The sequence below is a fragment of the Artibeus jamaicensis genome, unplaced genomic scaffold, assembly GCF_021234435.1.
Source record: "Artibeus jamaicensis isolate MK-2021 breed Jamaican fruit bat unplaced genomic scaffold, CSHL_Jam_final contig_320, whole genome shotgun sequence".
Classification (NCBI taxonomy): Eukaryota; Metazoa; Chordata; class Mammalia; order Chiroptera; family Phyllostomidae; genus Artibeus; species Artibeus jamaicensis.
Genome location: NW_026521753.1, coordinates 3,664,731 through 3,687,173, shown reverse-complemented (window position 1 = coordinate 3,687,173; position 22,443 = coordinate 3,664,731). Strand labels below are relative to the sequence as shown.

Here is a 22,443-nt window from a genome sequence, read left to right as displayed (position 1 = left end):
AGATGGACCTATATTGGGTACATACATGTTTACAAGAGTTAGTTATATTCTCTTGCTGGACTACTCCCTTAGGTATCATGTAGTGGCCCTCTTTGTCTCTTGTCATGGCCTTTATTTTAAGTCTATTTCAATTTTCCTGAATTTGTTAAGGCTTCTGATATAAACATTGCTAACCGCACTTTTTTCACATCCATTTGCATGCAACATTTTTTTCCATCCCTTCACTTTCAGCTTGTGTATATCTTTTGTTCTGAGGTTGGTCTGTTGTAGACAGCACATATGCAGGTTATGTTTTATTATCTATTCTGCTATCCTGTATCTTTTGATTGGAACATTTAGTCCATTTACATTTAAGTTTATTATTGAGGAATTTATACATTGCCATTTTTCACCTTTGTACCAGTGTTCCCCCCTTCTCTCTCTTTCTTTTCCTAAAGCAGTCCCTTTTAGCATCTCTTGTAGTGCTGGCTTGGTGGAGATGTACTCTTTTAGCCTTCTTTTGTTTGGGAAACTCTTTATTTCACCTTCCATTTTAAATGAGAGGCTTGCTGGTTAGGTAGTCTTGGTTTCAGGTCCTTGCTTTTCATTACTTGGGATATGTCAGGCCAGTCCTTTCTGTCTTGTAGTATTTCTGCTTGAGGAATCAGTTGATGGCCTTTTCAGAGCTCCTTTGTATGTTACTAGCTGTTTCTCCCTTGCTGCCTTTAAGATTCTTCTTTTGTCTGTAAATTTTGTCATTTTTTATTGTAATGGCAAAAAGGAGTAGGACTCTTTGTGTTCATCTTGATTAGGACACTCTGTGCTTCCTGGAATTGCATGACATTTTCCCTCACCAAGTTAGGGAAGTTTTCTGTTATTATTTTTTTCAAACAGGTTTCCTATCCTAGTTCCTTTTATTATCCTTCTGGGATCCCTACTATGTGAATATTATTACATTTCATGTTGTCCCAAAGCTCCCTTAAACTATTCTCATTTTTTTAAAGATTTTATTTATTTATCTGTAGAGGGGAAGGGAGGGAGAGAGGGAGAGAAACATCAGTGTATGGTTGCCTTCGTGTGTCCGCTGCTGGGAACTGGCCTGGAGGGAACCGGCCTGAAACCCGGTATATGCCCTGACTGGGAATCGAACCGCGATTGTCTAGTTCGCAAGCCCACGCTCAATCCACTGAGCTACACCAGCCAGGTGTATTCTCATTCTTTTTGAGTTTTTTTCATTTTGTTGTCTGATGGGGGTTTTTTTTCTACCTTGTCTTCCAGTTCCATGATTTGTTCCTCTGCTTCTCCTAGCCTGATCTTAGTTCCTTCTAGTGTGTTCTTCATTTCAGATGCTGCATTCTTCATTTCCATCTTGTTTTTATTAAAAGTTCCTGTGTCTTTTTTCAAGTTGATGTAGGTCCCACTAAGATCCTTGTAATTCTAAGTTCCTTGTTATCCATATTACCATTACTTTGAACTGTATGTTTGATAAAGTGCTTGCATCAATTTCTTAGCTCTTTTCTGGAGATTCCTCCTTTTTTTTTTCTTCTGGGGGTTGTTTCTTTGTCTCTCCATTTTAGCTGTCTCTTTGTGTTTGTTACTATGTATTACATTGAGTTGCTTTGACTCCCTGTCTTGTGGAGTGGCCTTGTGTGTTAGGCATTCTGCGTGCCCCAGGGTGCAGACTTCGTGATTTCCTGACCTGTATGCTCTAAGAATGTTCTCTGTGTGGATTATGTGGACTCTTCCACTGTATGTGGGTCCTGATTGCTATTGGCCCATTCATTAGTCACCCTCTCATCTGGCTGACTAATAGGCTGACCCTCCACCAGCTATTGCATGCTGTTGTATAGGTGCTGGCAGAACAAAGTGAAACAACACAAAAATAACACCAAAACCACCTGTCCCTGATTCCCACAGCAATATCAACAACAAGAGAGCAAATAATATTGAAAAAGGAAAGAGAAATGGAGTAGCAGAGAAATGGGAAAAGGCAAGAGAATATGAGGAGACCAGAGAAAAGAAAAGTGATTATGAGCAGAGAAAGGGGAAGAGAACTGCTAAAGTTAGAGCACCAAATTTTTTAAAGATTTAAAGATAAAGGCTATGAAAAAGAAAAAATAGCTAAGATCACAAAATAGCCAAGTGTATTTGTCTCAGCACAGTTTGGATCTGGCCTTTTGGTTTCTCTTGTTGGATATGCTCTGATGTCTGAGTCTGGTGTAAGCCAGTGTCAGGTGCTGTCTAAAACTGGTCCTTGGCCATCTTTTCAGAATCACTAGTGATCCAGTTTGTGGCTGATTCCTCCAGGCTTGGCTGCTCCTAGGGTGGGCCAAGGTGCTCTGAAAGCTGGTTTTTATTAGCACTGGATCCAGGGGTGTATCAGCAAGTGTGCCATGTTGCCACAGGAACCTCCTCTGCCTGCCTGCTGGCCTATATCAATCTAATACTAGTTGAAGACATATTTCTTAGAGAGCTTCTGCTGGAAACAGGGGGCTGTGATTCCTGGATTTCCTGTGTCAGGTGCAAGGAAAGATAATGATTTTCCCCTGGGAGAGGTCAAGAAAGATGGCTGGGCTGTGTAGCCCAGGTATATTCAGGCCCCCCAAATCCCACAGTTGCTCTCTCAAGACTCCCCCTGTGCATCCCACTCCAGACTCTCCTCGAGCAACTCCAGTCTGTGCCACCCTCCTTTCACTAGGGCCCAAGGTGGGTAGCTACAAACATACAACCTGTGTTTTTCTCCTTTATGAAAAAAAAAAGAGATGGTAAATTAGTCTCCAGTGGTTTTCATCTCTCCCCAGAGCAGAGAGCCCCCACAGTCAGACTCCTTGATCTCCTGATCTGGGTACTCTAGGAATGTCTTTTGTGTGGATTATGTGGACTCTTCTGTTTCATTTAGGACCTAAATTTTCATTGGCTCATCTGTTGATGGGAACTTTCCTCCATTTGGCTGACTAAGGGGCTCAACTGCTGCCATGTCTGCCTTTGCCTTAAGAGGGCTTCTAGGTATGGCTTGGATCCCTGGTTGGGGCATGTACAGGAGGCCATCTATCAACTCTTCTTTCTCACACCAATGCCTCTCCCACTCTCTCCCAAATCAATAGAATATATCCTGTGTGCATTGTCTTCCTTTAAATCTCATATCATCTTAATGGGGTGGGGAAGGGAAGAGAGGAGTCCAATAGCAAAACTAGAAGAGTGGATGGTGGTGGGGTGCTTGTGCTGCTCTCTCCAGTGAGACTCAGCGTTGGATTCTGGCCACGGTACTCCCCCTGCAGCACTCCCACCATGGTCTCTGCCACCAGTGCCACCCTGGCCGACTTTCTCTGTTCCCAGTTCCCAACCTGTCTGCAGCATCCCCAGTCAGACTCTGTCCCATTTGTGCTTCCAGCAGTGCCCAGGGCAAAAAAACTATAGCCCCTTCCATGGCAAGTACCGTAGTCCACAGGACCCTAGCTCTGGATGGCAGTGGAGTGTGTGGCGTGGCCCAATAGGGGTGAAGATCACAGAAAAAAGTCCAGTTGCCAGGCACCGCTGCTCTGACAGCTTCTTCCCAAGGAGGGTATTGCAAATTGCACAAAATGTTTCCTGCTTCAAGTCTGCGCAGCTAGAAGTGCTAGGCTGAGTGGTGGCTGAGACAGCTGCAGCAGCTATGGCAGTGACTCTGCAAGAGGAGCCTGGGCTTCACACCCCTGATTGCTCTTATAAGTGGACAAGCACTTGAACACTTGTACACATACCCCAAACACTGCTCCCCACACACATTCACTCACACACACTCACGCTCAGTTGGATTTTTGAGTTGATTGCTCTGTGGTTTAGCTGTAAGACTGGTCCAGGGTTGGGAGCAAGTGGACAGAGCTTCCAGCTGCTCTGCAGCCATCTTTGAACCCCCTGATCATATTATTTTTATCATTCATTTTGTTTATGTGATGTATCACATTTACTGATTTGCAAACATTTTACAAACCTTACATCCATGGGATAAATCCCACTTGATCATAGTGTACAATCTTTTCAATGTATTCCTGGATCAGGTTTGCTAATACTTTATTGAGGATTTTAGCATCAATGTTCATCAGGGATATTGGGCTATGGTTTTATTTCTTTGTTGGGCCTTTACCTGGTTTTGGAATTAGGATAACACTGACCTTGTAAAAAGAGTTTGGCAACCTTCCCTCTTCTTGACTTTTTTGAATAGGAAAGGTGTTAGTTCTTTGAATGTTTGGTAAAATTTGCCTGTGAAGCCATCTGGTCCAAGATATTTGTTTACTGGGAGATTTTGACTACTGCTTCACTTTCACTAGTTACTGGTCTATTTAGGTTTTCTGTTTCTTCTTGATTCAGTTTTGGGAGATTTTATAATTCTAGAAATTAATCCATTTTATCCAGAGTGTTCAATTTCATGTCATATAGTCATTCATAGTACTTTTGTCTTACAACCCTCGGTATTTCTGTGGTATCCGTTGTCGTTGTCCCTCTTTCATTTCTGATTTTATTAATGTGGGTCCTTTTTCTTTTTTTCTTCATAAGTCTTATTAAAGGTTTATCAATTTTGTTTATCTTTTCAAAGAACCAGCTCCTAGATTCATTGACCTTCTGAATTGTTTGTTAGTCTCTGTTTCCTTACTCTCATTTATTGCCATTCTCATCTTGATTATTTCCACTCTCATTTGATTATTTCTTTCCTTCTACTTACTTTGGGCTTTGTTTGATATTGTTTCTTTTTTCTAGTTCTTTTAGGTACAGGGTTAGATTGTTCATTTGAGATTTTTCTATCTTCTTTTTAAAAATATCTTTATTGATTATGCTGTTACAGTTGCCCCAATTTTTCACCTTTTGCCTCTCTCCACCCACCACCCCCATTCCCTCCAGAAATCCACCATTCACAGTTCATGTCTATGGGTCATGCATGTAAGTTCTTTAGCTACGCCATTTCCTACATTGTTATTAATGTCCCCCTGTCTAGTTTGTACCTACCATTATATGCCTTATTCCCTGTACCTCCCATTCTCTTCTCTCTCCCTCCCCACTGATAACTCTCCATGTGATCTCCATTTCTGTGAGTCTGTTCCTGTTCTGCTTATTTGTTTAGTTTGTTATTTAGACTCAATTATTGATAGCTGTGATTTTTTGCCATGTTAATATTCATAGCTTTGATCTTTTTTATTTAAATCTTGTTAGCATTTCATATAATAATAATGGGTTGGTGATGATGAACTCCTTTAGTTTTACCTTGTCTGGGAAGCACTTTATGTGCCCTTCAACTCTAAATGATAGCTTCACTTGATAGAGTAATCTAGGTTATAGGCCCTTGCTTTTCATCACTTTAAATACTTCTTGTCAATCCCTTCCAGCCTGCAAAGTTTCTTTTCAAAAATCAGCTGACAGTCTTATGGGACTGCCTTCATAGGTAACTCTCTGCTTTTCTCTGGCTGTTTTTAAGATTCTCTCTTTATCTTTGACCTTTGGCATTTTAATTATGATGTATCTTGGTGTGGACCTGTTTGGGTCCATCTTGTTTGGGACTCTCTTTGCTTCCTGGACTTGTATGTCTGGTTCCTTCACCAAATTAGGGAAGTTTTCTTTCATCATTTTTAAAAAATATTTTTAAAATTTATTTTTAGAGAAAGGGGAAGGGAAGGAGAAAGAGTGGGGGAGAAACATCAATGTGTGGTTGCCTCTCATGTGTCCCCCTACTGGGGACCTGGCCTGCAACCCAGGCATCTGCCCTGACTGGGAATCGAACCAGCAACCCTTTGCTTCACAGGCCCATCCTCAATCCACTGAGCTATACCAGCCAAGGCCTCTTTCATTAGTTTTTCAATAAGTTTTCAATTTCTTGCTCCTCTTCTTCTCCTCTTGGCACCCCTATGATTCAGATGTTGGTACATTTAAAGATGTCCTGGAGGATCCTTAGCCTCTCCTTGTTTTCTTTTTTCCTTTAATTCTTTTTTCTCTTGCTATTCTGATTGAATGCTTTTCTCTTCTTTATGTTCCAAATAGTTAATTTGATTCTCATCTTCATCCTCTCCATTGCTGGTTCCCTATAGATTTTTCTTTATTTCACTTAATGTAATCATGATATCTGCCTGGGTGTTTTATACACTGTTGAATTGCCCGATGAGATGAGTTCCTTGAGCATCCTAATAACCAGTGTTTTGAATTCTGTACCTGATAGGTTGCTTATCTTCATTTTTTTTAGTTCTTTTTCTGGAGTTTTGTTCTACTCTTTCATTTGGGCAATATTTCTCTGTCTCCTCAATTTTGGCAGCCTCCCTTTTTTTGTTTCTGTGTACTAAGTAGGTCTGCTTTGACTCCCTGTCTTAGTAGTGTGGCCTATTGTAGAAAAGCATAACTGTAAGTTACATGAGGCGGAGCCTTAGGGAGTCAGTTGCCAGGAGAGGGCAACCCATGTCAGTGCTTCTTGATTATGTGTGGGGGAGGACTTGGAGAAGGAACAGTGCTACTGCCTGGCCTCTGGAGTTTTGCCTAGGAGGAAGCTGTCTTCTGACACTTGCCCTGTTGCCAGTCATTTAAATTTCTCCCCATGTGCTACTGGTGCCCTTATAGCTTTGCCCTGGCACAGAGTCCTAGATGGGGTGAGTCTGCATGAGTCCTTAGTCTGTTGCAGGCCCTTTAAGAGGAGTCTCTCAAAAATCCCACTGTGTCTTTTGCTACCACAACTCCTCTTCCCCCAGCTTTTACAGCCAGAAGTAATGGGGACTTATCTTCCTGGTGCTGGAACCCTGGGCTTGGTGGCCTGGTCTTGGGCTGGGATCCCTTGCTCTGAGGTATCCCTTCTAGAGGGATCTAGTCAATTTTTGTCGACTACGTGTGGATGTGACTGCCCTTCTTGTGTCTCCACATCTCTCAGCACTACTCCCTGTCTCCACACTTCTCTATGCCTCTGCACTTCTCCATGCCTGTCTACCACTCCATACCTTTCCATCTCTCCACGCCCCTCCATGCTTCCCTGTCTGCACACCTCCTACCTGCCTGAATGAATGTGGCTTCTTTAAGTCCTTGGTTGTCAAACTTGCAGACAGCTCAATTTTCTGACAGTTTGGGGTGATAATGTGTTTTGTAGTCTAGTTGTAATTTTTGCTGTAGTTGTGCGAGGAGGCAAAGCATGTTTACCTACACCTCTATCTTGACTAGAATTCACTGTCTTCTTGATGCCTGTGATGCTATGAACTTCACTTTCAGGACTGCTGTCACTGTGTCCCATAGGTTTTGGGTTGATGTATATTCATTTTCATTTGTTTCCAAGTACTTTTTGATTTCTTCCTTGATCTCATCAATTATCCATTCATTATTTAATAACATGCTTTTTATTTGGCCTTCAATTTTAAATGGTAGCCTTGCTGGATAAAGTAATTGTGCTTGTAGACACTTGCTTTTCATTACTTTGAATTCTTCATGCCAGTCACTCCTGGCCTGAAGTGTCTCTGTTGAGAAATCAGCTGACAGTCTTATTGGAGCTCCATTGTAGATAACTGTTTGTCTCCTACTGACTTTAAAATTCTCTCTTTAGCTCTGGCTGATGTGGCTTAGTGGATTGAATCCCAGCCTGCAAATCAGAAGGTCACCAGTTTGATTCCCAGTCAGTATACATGCCTGGGTTGTGGGCCAGGTCCCTAACTAGGGGCATGTGAGAAGAAACAGTTGATGTCTCTCACATTGATGTTTCTCTTCCTCTCTTTCCCCTCCCTTTTCCTCTCTCTAAATATAAATAAATAAAATACTTTTTAAAATTATTTCTTTGTCCTTAACTTTGCCATTTTAATTATGTTCATTGGTGGGTCTCTTTGGGTTTCTCCTGATTGGAACACTCTGTGCTTCCTAAAACTGTGTGACTTTTTCCTACACCAGGTTAGGGAAGTTTTCTGTCATTATTTCTTCAAACATGTTTTCTAACCCTTGCTCACTTTCTTTTCCTCTGGTACCCCCATGATGTGATAGTGTTATGTTTCATTTTGTTTCAAAGTTCCCTAAAACCATTCTTGTTATTTGAAGTTTTTTTCTTTTTGATGCTTTGCTTGGGTGTTTTTTTATTCTACCTTGTCTTTCAAATCACTGATTTGATCCTCTTTTTCATCTAGTCTACTTTGAATTCCTTCTAGTATGTTCTTCATTTCCAACTTGTTCTTATTTGTGGTTTCTGTCCTTTATCATGTTGATGTAGCTCACACTAAGTTCCTTGAGTATTCTTACAACCATTACTTTGAACTCTATGTTGATAAACTGTCTGACTCAATTTCATTTAGCTTTTTCCTGGGGAATCCTCCTCTCCTTTTTGGTGGAGTGTTTCTTTGTCTCCCCATTTTGCTCTTTTGTTTCTATGTATTAATTAGATGGATTTCTTCGACTTGTCTTTATGGGGTGACCTTATGTGGTAGGCATCCTGTGGGACTCGGTAGCGTAGTCTTGATCTACTGATCTGTATGCTCTAGGAATGTCCCTTATGTGGTTTATGTGGCTCTCTGTTGTATTTGGGATTGTTGTTGGCCTCTTTGTTGGTGGGGTTCTCCTCTCCTGCTGACTGACTGAGAGGCTCATACCCCACCATGTCTTTTATGCTATTGTACAGATACTGACAGAACATGGCAAAACAACACAGAAAACAAAACCCACACAATCAAAAATGATCCCCAACAATTGCACAATCAACTACAAAAGTACAAAGAATAATAATGATGGGACGAGAATAAGAATATTATAAGACTAAAAGAATATAAGATGATGATAGGAAAGAAATACGATTGTGAGAGGATAGAGAGAAGAGAAACAGTAAGAGTAAGGAATAGGAGCACAGAATCACCCAAAAGGTCAAAGAAAAGGAAAAAATAAAAAAGAGAAGGAAGGAAGAAGGCAAAATGGAGTAAGAAAAAGGGAGAATAAAATATGATGTTTGAAAGAAAAAAATGTGAAAAATGAAAAAAAATTGAAAAAGATAAAGTGATGAAAAGTTGTGTGAAAGAATAAATGAAAATAAGGAATAAGAATGAAGTAGAATTCATCTCAGCGGAGTTTAGGGGTTGCCTGCTGGGTTCTCCCTCTGGATACAACTCTGATAATGTCTGTTGCTGGTGTAAGCCAATGTCAGATGCTGTCCACATCTAGTTCTAGGCAGCCTGTTCAAAGCTACAAGTGATCCATGGTTTGTAGCTGTCTCCTTCTGTGTTGGCTGCCTCCAGGATGGGCCTCACTCCTCAGTGGGGCTGGGTTTTTATCAGCACAGGGGTGGCTCAATTAATGACTGAAGGCACCACAGAACCTCTTCCACCTGCCTCTGCCTGTGGTTCTGCCATTAGCCTTAGTCTAGCCACTGACCCGTCTGTTTCCGAGAGGGCTTCTGGTAGAATTGGGAGGATGGTACCTCTGGATCTCCCATGGGAGATGCAATTCAGACTTCAGTGAAAGTGGTCAGTGTGTTCCCTCATCTCCATGCCACATGTCACCTGTCTGACTCTGTCCAGGATTATTTCCCTGAACTCATTAAATCAAAGCCCCAGTAAAAGAGCTGGTGGGGCCTACAGGACCCAGAGTTTGGGTCTGCCAGAAAACAGGAGGGCATTGCTAGGCTCTCTCATGATGGGGAAGCATCCATCTGCATTGGTTCCCAGGAAAGTGCAGGGGATGGCCGTGCTCTAAAGCCAGTCTCTAGTATTCTTGAGTGAGCCTATGTTTCTATCTCCTCAGGAGGGAATAAGAGGCAGACTGGGGGATAGCAAGAAAGAAAAAAATTAAAAGAAAAATAATGTTTTAAAAAGGATGCAAGGTTGGGTGAGCACGATTCTAAGGATTGGGCTAGGAGGGCTCCAGGGGTTGGGATGAGCTGTTGCCCAGAGTATAGGGTAGTTGTTTTTCTCCAGGGAAGGGCTTGCTCTTCTCAAAAAAAAAAAATGGCAGTTGTGGTATGGAGGTGTGTCCTGGCTCCTCTCAGGGAGAAGCTCCCACAGCCTGCTGCGTACTTGGCCTGCTGCCCTGAAAGCAGTGCTGGCCCCTTTCATATCCCTGCCCTTTCTGTCTGTCTCAGGTATTTTCTACCCATCTTTAGTTAAGTGTCTCCTCTTCAGGTAGTCTTCAGTTGTTTATTTCAAGTAGATGCTCTCCTCTTTGTTTTTATTTTCAGTTTGGTTCAGGGAAGTAATGTGAGCCAAATTCTTCTGCTCTACCACCATCTCTTTTTTTGCTTCTAAATGTTGGGGAGAAAATGTAAATTTTCTGGCCTTTCAGTGAACAATATGTTTCTTCCTAAGATGCTAATTGTAAAAATATTAGTCTGGTTATCTTGTTTTAGAACTTAGATTATTTCTTTATATTACAGGCATGAAAACAAAAAGAAACTACCTACCAACTCAAAATCTAAAGGTAAGAGAAATAAGTGAGATCGATTTTCATTTTGTGTTTTGACCAAAGGAATTTTTTTGTGAAATGCATTTATTTTTGTGTGTAAGGGATGTGAAGCATGCCTGTGATCAGAAAGGCAGCCCTGCAGCTCTTTCTGGGGAGATACTGTCTCTGAGGGGATTGGAGAACTTCAGTGACAGGGCTGTGACCTGAGAACACAGCGGTGACTGTGACCTCACAGTCACATAGCATTTTAATTTGCAAGTATGAATATGCAGGGGATCCTGAGCTCCACATATAATTGATTACCAACACATTATATTTTTCTACCTTTGAAATGTTTCTTGCCTCTGTCCCCATCCTCACTGCTGATACCCCACAAATGCCCACTGCTGAAGACACAACAGAGTTCTTTCAGGAGACTCAACTGGTTTCTTCAAATTCAACCCCTCCCCAAATCTTCACTGTCCTCCAGCTGCCTACCAGCATCTAAAGCCTCATTTAACCTTCTTACCTTCCTGATTAAGAGTTGCCAATGCCTTCCCACTACCTACTGGAAGTGGGTATGAAGTTCTCCCTTTGTGGCCTGGCCCCATCCCTAGTCTCCAGCCCAGGTCTCCCCAAAATCTTGCCCTCTTTGAGTCTAGTCACAACTAGCTTTTTCAAGATACATCACTTTGTACCTCTGTGCCTTTGCTCATGTTATTCCTCCTCTGTAATGTTCCTTTTTCTTTTCCTCAGCCTAGCGAGCTCCTATTCATCCTTCAACACCCATCTTACAAGGAGAATCTAACCCTCCTTTCACACTAATACTGCGGCATATTCCCTGCTGAGCTTGAACTCTCTCTACTCCTGTCTCCTTAAACCCATTTTCAGTGAGTTATAATTGAGAACATGGAGTTATCAGACAATCTGGGTGGGACTCCTGGCTTGACCACCAACTAACATTGATTATGGCCAGTTACTTAACCTCTTGCAGCCTCTATTTGATCAGTAAAACAGAGACATTAATACTTAGCTTACTAGGTTGGTGGAAGGATTACTAGGTTGGTGAAATGGGATCATATGTAGGAAGTCATCAGAGAGCTGTTGAGTTGTGCCATGTAGATATTGGTAGTTGTGGAGATTGTCACCAGCAGACATTAGGCCTCACCACATCCCATCTGATCGATTTAGAAGTCATCTCAACGTAGTTCATTGACACACCCTTAGCCTTCTTTATCAGACAGCTGTGTATGTCCACCTGAGGGTTTTATCAGGCCACAGGAGTAGATAAAGCTCCTGTGAGAAAGCTCCTTTCCAGGGCACCCAAAATTCCAGGGAGTTGATAGCCTGGTTGAGAACATCCCTCATCCAATGAGAGATGGAAATAACCTCACGTTCTTATTCTTCTTTGGAATAATTTGAAGAGTTTTGCAGTCTCTCAGAGGGCCTCCTGCAGGACTGAGCCCCAGGTATCACCACTGCAAGACCTGTTCATCAGCACCCTCTGTGGCTTCCTCTCTTCCCTGTGTCACTTTCCCAGTCTCCCCAACCTCCATCATCCCCAGGATTACCTCCCAAATAAACCACATGCACCCAAACTTTTGTGTCAGTGTAAACCTCACTACTGTTCCTCCACCATGTCTTCCCTTTTCCTCTCTGCTCTGTGAAGAACAGAGGGAGATCAAGGTAGAGAGGCAGCTGAATGAGGTGATATCAGACCTGATAGAACACCCAGATAACTCTTTTTCTGTGTTAATCCTGATTTTAATCCCAATCCTACAGTAAAGAGTTGGACATAACAGAGGGGAAAAGTATTCTGAAAAGTGTTTTCCATAACAACATATAGAACACATTGTGAAATATGTAAATTTGTGCAGTACTGATATGCATTCCAGGTATATCTTCTCAGATACATCATATGGTGTCCTTAGTATGCCTTTTGCAGACTAGTGCCCCAATTAACCTGTCCATCTGATTAAAATGGGCTAATCAGAGTACAAAGATATTAAATAGTTGTCTGGTTTTTTCTTCCAGCCTTCTGGAGTGAGTCTGATGACAGTAACTCAGAAATTGAAGCTGCTCTACGTCCTAGAAACCATAACACATCCACTGATGATTTTGATGATTTTTATGACTAATAAGCTATAACAGTTGTTGAAATAAGGTCTTTAAATAAGTTGAAACCCTGTCTTCCTATGTGATTTCCACAATAAACATATCCTTTTAAGTTTTCTAATTGTTTAATATGAAAACTTGGGACCCTATTGCTATTCCAGTGAAATTTTGTGACATAATTATGAACTAGTATATTCATTTTTCAGTGTTATCAAAAAGCAAAGTGATGAATGCAATGCCCATCAAAATTCAAATTGTTTTCTTTGTTGAAACTAATGAGCTGATCCTAAAAAATTCATATAGAAATTCAAGGGACCCAGAATTGCCAAAACAATCCTGAAAAATAAAAACGAAGTTGAAGTACTCACATGTTCCAATTTTGAAACTTGTTAAAAAACTTCAGTAATTAAGACAGTGTGGTACTGGCACAGATATATAAGTCAATGAACTATTTATTTGTAGATAATCTGTAATCGGTAATGCAAAGACAAATGCTCACATTTATGATCAATTAATTTTCAACAGTGGAGGAAAGTATGGTCTTTTCAATAAATGATGCTGGGACAACAGGATAGTTTTATGCAAGGGGATGAAGTTGGATCCCTGCCTCACACTGTATACAAAAATTAACTCAAAATGGGTCAAGGACCTAAATGCAAGAGTATAGAACTCTTAGAAGAAAACAGATATAAATCTTTGTGACCTTGCATTAGACGATGGTTTATTAGATATGACACCAAAAGCAATAACAACAGAAAAAACTTGGTAAGTTAGACTTTACCAAAATTAAAACTTAGTTACTGCAAATGACACCATCAAGAAAGTGAACAGAATGGGAGAAAATATTTGCAAATCATTTTTATGCAAAATCAAAGAGATTTGTATCCAGAATATATAGAGAAATCATAACTAATAATAAAATGACAAAAAAATGTAAAGTAAGGTTCTGAATAGGCATTGCTTCAAAGATGATACAGAAATGGCCAAGAGGCGAATGAAAAGATGCTTGGCATTAGGCATCAGAGAAATGCAAATCAAACCACAGTGAGATACTATTAGGTATCTTTAGACCCACTGGAATGGCTAGAAAAAAAAAAAAAACAATGCAAGTGGTCGTGAAGATATGGAAAAATCCACACATACACTGCCGATAAAAATGTAAACTGGTGCAGTAACTTTAGAAAGCAGTCTGGCTATTCCTCAAATGGGAACCAGTTAGCAGGGAAATTTCCCAGTCTCCCTACTCCACTGTGAAGCCCAGTGGGTGGGGGGGGGGGTCTCAGGGCAGCAAGCACAGTGTCCTAAAGCATTTCTCTGAGGGTTACTATATCACATCTGGAAAATAGTAGATGAACTAAGTTTCTTCCAACAATCTGACCCAGGGAAAGGAGCTTAAATCTTTCCCCAGTACCCCTTTACTGTTGTCTGGACTTAGTAACTTTCTTCCACAGAATAGGGACAAATGGTAACATTACAATGGAGAAAGCTGGCTGACAGCACCTTAACCATGTGATTAAGGTAAATATCACCAGGTTATGGTTAAGGCCATGTAAGGTACTCTCAATATTCTGCAATAAAAAGGGCACCTCATATCTGTGGTGTTTTTTTCCAAAAACTCATAACTTCAATCTAATCATGAAAAAAAATAATAACTCAAATTGAAGGACATTCGACTAAACGCTTGGCCCATTTTCCTCAAAACTGGCAAGGTCATGAAAAGGGAATGACAGAAACTGTCACAGACCAGAGAAGACAAGAGGTGTGACATCCAAGTAAAATGTGAGATCCTAGGTTGGCTTCTTTAAAAATAAAAGGGACATTAATGGAAAATATGGTGAAATTCAAATAAAGTCTAGAATTTAGTTAATAATGTACTAGTTTCTTAGTTTTGACAAATGTACCATGATATATGAGATTAGAGAAATGTAACCTTAGGAAACAGTGAAAAAAACAGGTAAAACACTGGGTTTTACCTTTGCAACTTTTCTGTAAATCTAAAATTATTCAGTACACACAAAAATCCAACAATAATCATTGACATTTTGGTGATACCCTTCAAGACTTTGTCTATGCATATAAATTCTTTTCTTAGACATTTCTAATTCAATTCTAAATCTTACCAGGTTTAAAACACTTATACTTACTAGGAGGGAAAAAAACCCAGACCCTTCTGCCCGGACACTAACTAGATATTTGTCAGTGATGTTAATGGAATACAGAATCCTATATCTGAACACCTTTTTATTAGAGGTCATCTGTCATGTGTACTGATGATGGTCCAGAATAAAGGCATCTGTAACATTTTGCTAGTGTTACCATAGCAGAGCACAGGCAGCCCACAGCAAGGTGAGCCTGGATCTCACTACCTGTATCAGAGGAACAGGCTGTGTGTGGGCTGTGCAGAGGATGTGGGCACGCCAGGACCCAGGGGCGCCTTGTGGATACCAACCAGATCCTATGTATGTGCACGCACCTTGTCCAGCATCAGGAGGCTGTGACACTTCTAGGATTCCTGACAATGGGTCCTGCAGCAACCCCATCCCCACTGACCACTGATACTGTAGACAGGGAGCACTGTCGAGTCTCCACATTGGCCAGGATAGTGCAGGGGGAGGTTCTTATACTGAGCAGACCAAAAATTAGAAAGATGGATTGATTGGGCCCAAGCAGGCCAAAAGCTAGAAAGATGAATAGGGCTCCAGCACAGAAAAAGCTAGCAAGATAATTAGATAGAAAAAAAAAAAAAGCTCCCCCCTCCCTATCCCTATAAGAATCACAGGCTTGAGCAGGAAGGAAAGATGGTCTTTAAGATGGGAGTCCATTGTTCCATGCTGTAAAACCTGAATAAACCTGTTTCCTTTTGCAACCGCACTTGCCTCACACATGTAGGTATTGCTGTGTCAGGCAGCCAAACCTCCATTTTCAGTAACAGTTTTTAGCAACTCTGTCAGGGCAAAGTGGACCTTAATAAGACCTGGGAGGCTGGGGCTGGGGTCCCCACTGCCTGCAGTAGGCTAAGCCCAGGAGCAGGACTGTGGGGACTTCCCAGCAGCTGCCAAGAGCTTTTCTCAGGAAATTTTCCCACACTCCTACTCAAGATCAGCTGCCTGAAAAACTTGGCTCGTGAAAGAAAACAGGTTTCTGTGGAACAGACAGACCCCAATACTAGGTAACTTGAATCAGCATGCACATTCAGGGTGTTTGTCGCTGCTGCTTGGGCTTCATGCCACTTGGACTTTGTGCCATTTGGGTCTAGTCAGAATCACTTGTGACACTGGTTGACAAAAAATAAAGACACTAGAACCTGCTTGTGAGCACTTGTTTGGACTAATGGAATTATGGGTTCAAGTTTTGTTCATGTATTCTCACTTTGGGGTCTCTCTGTGGTTATGGTTTTGAGTTGGTACTTTTGTACCACAGGGGTTGTTCTATTTTACCCCTGAAAGGAGCCCATTGAGCCAAATTTCAGCAGATTGGTCCATGTACAGCTATGATCCATGACTAAGAAGGAATTGGTTCTTTGTTGTAACACTCTTTGACCTATGTATAGATTATAGAAGGAAATGGCCCTTAAATTGATTCCCTAAATTAATGCACCATCATACAGTTGGCATTGTTGTGCCAATGGTCAGGGAAATGAGCCAAAATTCCTTATGTCCACCATCTATGTCTTTACACAGTAAGGATTTGGCAAAGAAAGAGAACAACCTAATGAAGTGGAGAAGGGAGATGGCTTCAAAACTCCTCCCTAATAGTATGACACAGGAAGAAAAGGAAAATGAGATGAGCCTCGTGAATGCCCTGAACCTTGGGAATACAGGATTAGCAGCAGGAAGATTTCTCCTGCCACCACCCCTGCTGCTAGATACCCTGAAACAGAGCCCAGAGGCTTAACAGTCCCACCCCTATATGATGAAGGAATGATATACCTGTTGACCTGGTAGGGCACCCAATTTGGCCAGGGAGCATTCCTATCTAGAGCAGGACAATTCCTTTTAAGGCAATATCCTATAAGTAGAATAAACCAGAAAGTCCAGCCCATTGGCTACTCTTGGGTCCATACTCCATTTTCCACTTCAAACATACTGAATTGGAAGAATTCCAAACCATCATATAGAGAGGATCCTTAGAAAACGGCAGATCTCATCACCTCCATTTTTGCCACTCACCATCCAAACTGGACAGACACACAATCTCTCCTTAACAACATCCTGCTAATGGCAGGTGAAAGGTGGCTAGCTATAAATAAGGCTAATAAAGAAGCTCATTGCTGCCCTGGCTGGTGTGGCTCAGTAGACTGAGCACTGGCCTGTGAACCAAAAAGTCCCTGGTTTGATTCCTAGGCAGGGTACATGCCTGGGTTGTGGGCCAGGTCCCCAGCAGGGGTACACGAGAAGCAACCACACATTGATGTTTCTCTCCCTCTCTTCCTCTCTCTAAAAATAAATAAATAAAATATTTTTTAAGAAGCTCATTGCCTGCATAAAGAGAATCACCTTGGGAATCCCAACCCATCCAGTGCAATACCTCTAATGAGCTCAAATGAGGCCCAAATAGTGGGCCTTCCTAGAACTTTCCAAAAGATGCATATCAGAAGGGCTTAAGGAAGGGTGCCTAAAAAATAGCCTGAATATGAATGATATAGGCTATTTGATAGAAACCAAAGAAGATCCTTCTGAATTTTTTTAGAAAGGATCTATCAGGCCTAGCAAAAGCACACTGATGCTAACATACAGGCATCAGAAAATATCCAAATGGTTAATAGGACTTTTATTGAGAAAAGTGATACCCACATATCAGAAGGAAGCTCTAATGTTAAGATGTGGCATTGGGAATGAAGTCCTCCCAGCTGGAAGACATAGACTTTAAAGTTTACCATGGCCGGGAAACAAGAAAATTAAAGCAGGCCACTGTTTTCTTAGAAACGATGGCAGCACAGGTAAGTAAGGCTTGCCTCCTTGCACAACCACATCAATATTAACACTAAAATATAGAACCATCACTCAGATCCATCACAAATTGAGTTGAATGGAATTCTGACAACTATGGAATTAAAGAAACCACATCCATCCAGACTGGTAGGAGGGGTGCAGATGCAGAACAGGCTGGTCCCACATCCACACTGGTGGATCAAAATTCAGGAGAGATATTTTAGGAGCAAGGAGACCCAACCCGACACCAGGCACCCTAGCCGAAGGTTTCACTACTAGGAAGATAAGTCCCCATAACTTCTGTCTACAAAAACCAGCAGGGATTGAGTTGGTGGAACAAAATTCTGTAGTGCCAAGCAGTTCCTCTTAAAGAACTCGCACATGGACTTACTCAGAGTCGCTTCCATGGAGCTCCAGCACTGGGCTAGCAGCTTAAAATGCACTATACAGGGAGAAATTGGTGTCTGGTATTAAGGTAAGAGCTGGGGGCAGCTTTCTCCCAGACAGAAAGGTGGGCAGAAGCACATTAAGGGACCCATTATGGAAGGGATGCTTTAATAGACCTTCATAGATCACATTTGACGGCCCTCATTTACAAAGGACCACTCAGAACATTATCCAAGCCTTTTAGATATAAGCCAAAAAAACAACCCCATGACAGAACATGTCCCAACAAAAAAGGCAGCACAATATAATGGGATATGCCTATTTGAAGATGGTCAAGTTGACTTTACACTAATGCCTAAAACTGTAGGAAACTTTAAATCTTTATTAGATTTTGTAGATGCCTTTCCTGGATGAGTAGAGGCATAACCCACTGGAACTAAGAAGGCAAATGAGGTAGCAAAATTTCTACTTAATAATCCCTAGGTTTGGACTTCCTTACAGCATTTAAAATGACAATGGATTATCGTTCACTTCAGAAATACCCCAGAAGACTTCCAGCCAAGATGGAGGCATAGGCAGATACACTTTGCATCCTTGCACAGCCAAAAAAAGGACAACAACAAATTTAAAAACAAAAATATAACCAGAACTGCCAGAAAGTTGAATTGCCTGGAAGTCTGACAACCAAGGAGTTAAAGAAGAAACAGTCATCCAGACTGGTAGGAGGGTCAGAGATGGGCAGCCAGGGTGGAGAGGACACGTGAGGCAAGATGGCGGCTGGTGGACCTGGCAGTCCCACATTTACATGAGGATAACCAGGAAGAATAACTGGGGAGCAAGACAGGTCATGCAACCCAGAGTCCCAGAGTGAAAATATAAAGCCTCCAGTCCTCTGGTAGTAAAACCCCTAAGGGTTGTGTTGGCAGGAGAAATTTCCAACCTCACAGGAGAGTTTGTTGGAGAGACCCACAGGGTCCTAGAATGTATACAGGCCCATCCACCCAGGAATCAGCAGCAGAAGGGCCCAATTTGCTTGTGGGTAGCAGGGGAAGTGACTGAAAGCAGGCCAATCACTGAGCAAGTGGCATTGTTCCCTCTTCGACACCTCCCCCACATACAGCACAACAACACAGCAATGTGAGTTGCCTGGCCCTGGTGAATATCTAAGGCTCTGACACTTATACAGTAACAGCCATACCAAGACAAAAAAACATATGGCCCTAATGAAAGAGCAGATCAAATTTCCAAAAATGAAACTAAGTGATGTAGAGATAGCCAACCTATCAGATGCAGAGTTCAAAACACAGGATGCTCACAGAAATGGTTGGGTATGGTTGCAAAATGGAGGAAAAAGTGAAGGCCATGCAAAGTGAAATGAAGAAAATGTATAGGGAACCAACAGTGAAGGAAAGCAGGACTCAAATCAACGATTTGGAGCAGAAGAAAGAAATAAACATTTAAGCAGAACAGAATGAAGAAACAAGAATTCAAAAAAATGAGGAAAGGCTTAGGAACCTCTGGGACAACTTTAAATCTTCCAGCATTCAAAGCATAGGGGTGCCAGAAGAATAGAAAGAGCAAGAAATTGAAAACTTATTTGAGCAAATAATGAAGGAAAACTTCCCCAATCTGGCAAAAAGAAATAGCCTTCCAGGAGGCTCAGAGAGTCCCAAAAAAGTTAGATCTGAGGAAGCACACACAAAGGCACATTATAATTACACTACCCAAGATTAAAGATAAGGATTCTTAAAAGCAGGAAGGAAAAAGGAGACAGTTACTTACAAAGGAGTTCCCATAAGACTATCAGCAGATTTCTCAAAGAAACTTTGAGCCCTGGCTGGTATAGCTCAGTGGATTGAGCACAGGCCTGCGAACCAGACAGTCAAAAGAAACTTTGCAGGCAAGAAGGGACTGGAAAGAAGTGAACCTAAATCAATTGAACCTAAAAAACAAAAACAGAAACAAACTAAGCAAACAATTAGAACAGGAACAGATGCAGAGAACTAGAGATCATATGGAGGCTTATCAGTGGGAAGGAGGAAGGAGAGAATGGGGGAAAAGGTACAGAGAATAAGAAAGATAAATGGTAGGTACAAAATAGGGGGAGTTAAGAATAGTATAGGAAATGAAGAAGCCAACGAACTTATATGTACGACCCATGGACATGAAGTGAGGGGGTGGGAATGTGTAGGGCAGAGGGGAATGAAAGGGGTGGGGAAGTAGGATGACTAAGAAATATCACAGAAGATAGGACAGGCACTACATATTCAATGGAAACTACATGCATCTTGGAGACCCCAATCTATGGAAAAGACTGAGAAAATAAAGCACATAATAAAAAAGCAGCTGGTGAAAATATGCCAGGAAACACATTTAAAATAAGACTAGGCACTTCCTATTGCCTTTTTCTGGATTAGGGTAGCACCCTGACATGCTTAAATTAAAACCCTTTTGAAATGTTTATGGGGAGACTCCTCCAAGTTTCTGTTTTAGGAGCACCTCCTATAGATTTAGAACATGAATCAAAAATCAAACAACATGTGCAACATTTATGGCAAATATTAACAACTTTGCAAATGTTTGCTCATTGCAGGTCTATCTACCCATCTCACCCATTTCAGCTGGGAGACTTGGTCTTACTAAAGACCTGGAAGACTAAGGTTTTGAACAACAGCCAGCCAAGCAATGGATTCATCCCTATGATGTCTGGCTGACAACACACTTCCCATGAAGCACACAAGAATTAAGCCTTGGATCCTCCACAACATATATAGCAGGCAGTACCTGAGGGGAATGCAGATATTTCTGCTGCTATTAATACTGCAAAGGAAAGCTGGACCTGCACTCCTAAAAGAGATTTAAAATTCCTCTTTTCAAATAAGACAGTGATTCCCAAAGCTAATTGAAATGTTACTTTCAATTTTATTATTTTTTGACAGTTGCTATACTTTATACTCATTCTTAGATTGATAATGCCTTTGTCTACATTTACCAGATAAAGGCTTCCTTGGCAAAGTTATACCAATGTTGGGTATGCCACCCAAAGCTCCATTTAGAATTAGGTAATGGAGAATCCTTTAGTCCCTCCAATCTCTGATTTCACTACAATTCCCACTGCACTACTAGGCATACTCCTTTCTAAATACCTTATTGCTTGCCTACACAATCGGTCTCACTTTGGAAGCCCATCTGCAACACCACCTCTTGAAGAAGCAGTCTACAAGCTTTGTTTTTTCAGTAGTGCCACTGTACAGACACCATGCATGCCAACATCCAAAGACAACAATCCTTCTCCCTCTCATAAAGGCTTTCCTCCATTTCTGACCCCCTTCATCCTTTAATAAATAGCAAAAATCTCTGGACCTGGGGATATGAAAGATTATGTACTTTGACAGCAGGAAGAAACTACAAAAGATATGGCCTCCATCCATTTCCCCTTGTAATATTACAAGGGTTAGAAGTTTTGAAGAGAGAAATTGTTACCACAGACAGCTGGACAGAGCATGGGCAGCCCATGGCAGGGTGAGCATGGGTCCAGCTGGTCACTACAGAGGGGCAGGCCACATAAAAGTTGTATGGAGGACACAGGTGTACCAGGATCCAGGGACTCCAACCAGCTCCCCTGGATGTGCAGGTGCCATGTCCAGCAATAGGAGGTGGGCTGAGGGCTGTGGCATCTCCAGACTTCCTGACGATGGGTCCTTCAGCCCCTGTGCTCACTGACCCTGATATTATATGCAATCAGGGAGCACCAGGGAATCTCCCCCATTGGTAAGATGATGCAAGGCAACATGTTCCATGTTCTTACATGGAACATGCCAGTGGCTAGAAAGGAGAGATGTTCTTTGAGATGGCATTCCACCATTCTTCCAGGTTGCAGAACCTGAATAAAACTTTTCCCTTTTGTGCCAGAACCTGTTTCATGAGTTTGACTTTCATTGAGGCAGGGAGCAAAGCCTCCATTTGTGGTTACACAAATATATATATTATTTTTGAATAGTATGGAATAGGCATGGGCCCAACACATTAATCAGACAAAATTTTCCAACTAAAATTTAATAACTTTTTTCTTTTTAGTTACTTTCTATTATTGCATAATGCTAGTTAAAAATGTAGAGAAGTGATACAAAGTTTCCTTCAAAAATTAGTTTTAATCCAGAGAAAGGGGAAGGGGAAAGAAATATCAATATGAGCGGCCAAAATGAAGGCATAGATAAACACACTGTGCTTCCTTGCACAACCAAAAGAAGGATAACAACAATTTAGAAACAAAAACACAACCAGTACTGACAGAAACTTGAACTATATGGAAGTTTGACAACCAAGTAGTTAAAGAAGAAACATTCATCCAGACAGGTAGGAAGGGTGGATTTGGGTGGCAGGGTGGAGAGGACTTGTGGCAAAGCTGCGGCTGGCAGACCCTGGGCATGCAAGCAGCAGCAGGCAGAACCAGCAAGGCAGCGGATTGTGGACAGGTGCAGGGCACAAGGCGACTGGCAGATGGAGAGGTCCCACATACCTGGGCAGATAAAACAGGCAAAACTGGGGACCAAGACAGACCACACAATCCACAGTCCCAGCATGGGGAAATAAAGCCTCAAAACACCCACTGAAAACACCTGTCAGGGTTGAGGTTCCGGGAGAGACTCTTAGCCTCACAGGAGAGTTTGGTGGACAGACCCAGAGGGTC

General features: G+C 41.7%; 1 protein-coding gene across 1 annotated transcript in view; it reads left to right on the top strand.

Annotated features, from left to right (window-relative positions):
- Window positions 1–13,136, top strand: part of KIZ (kizuna centrosomal protein) — a gene marked incomplete at its 5' end in the record, with an annotated part of 94,747 nt that extends 81,611 nt beyond the window's left edge. The window contains 2 exons of the mRNA XM_053663528.1: window positions 10,313–10,356; window positions 12,355–13,136. Of these exons, the coding sequence (XP_053519503.1) occupies window positions 10,313–10,356; window positions 12,355–12,458 (148 nt within the window). The remainder of the gene's footprint in view (window positions 1–10,312; window positions 10,357–12,354) is intronic.
- Window positions 13,137–22,443: the final 9,307 nt, after the last annotated feature.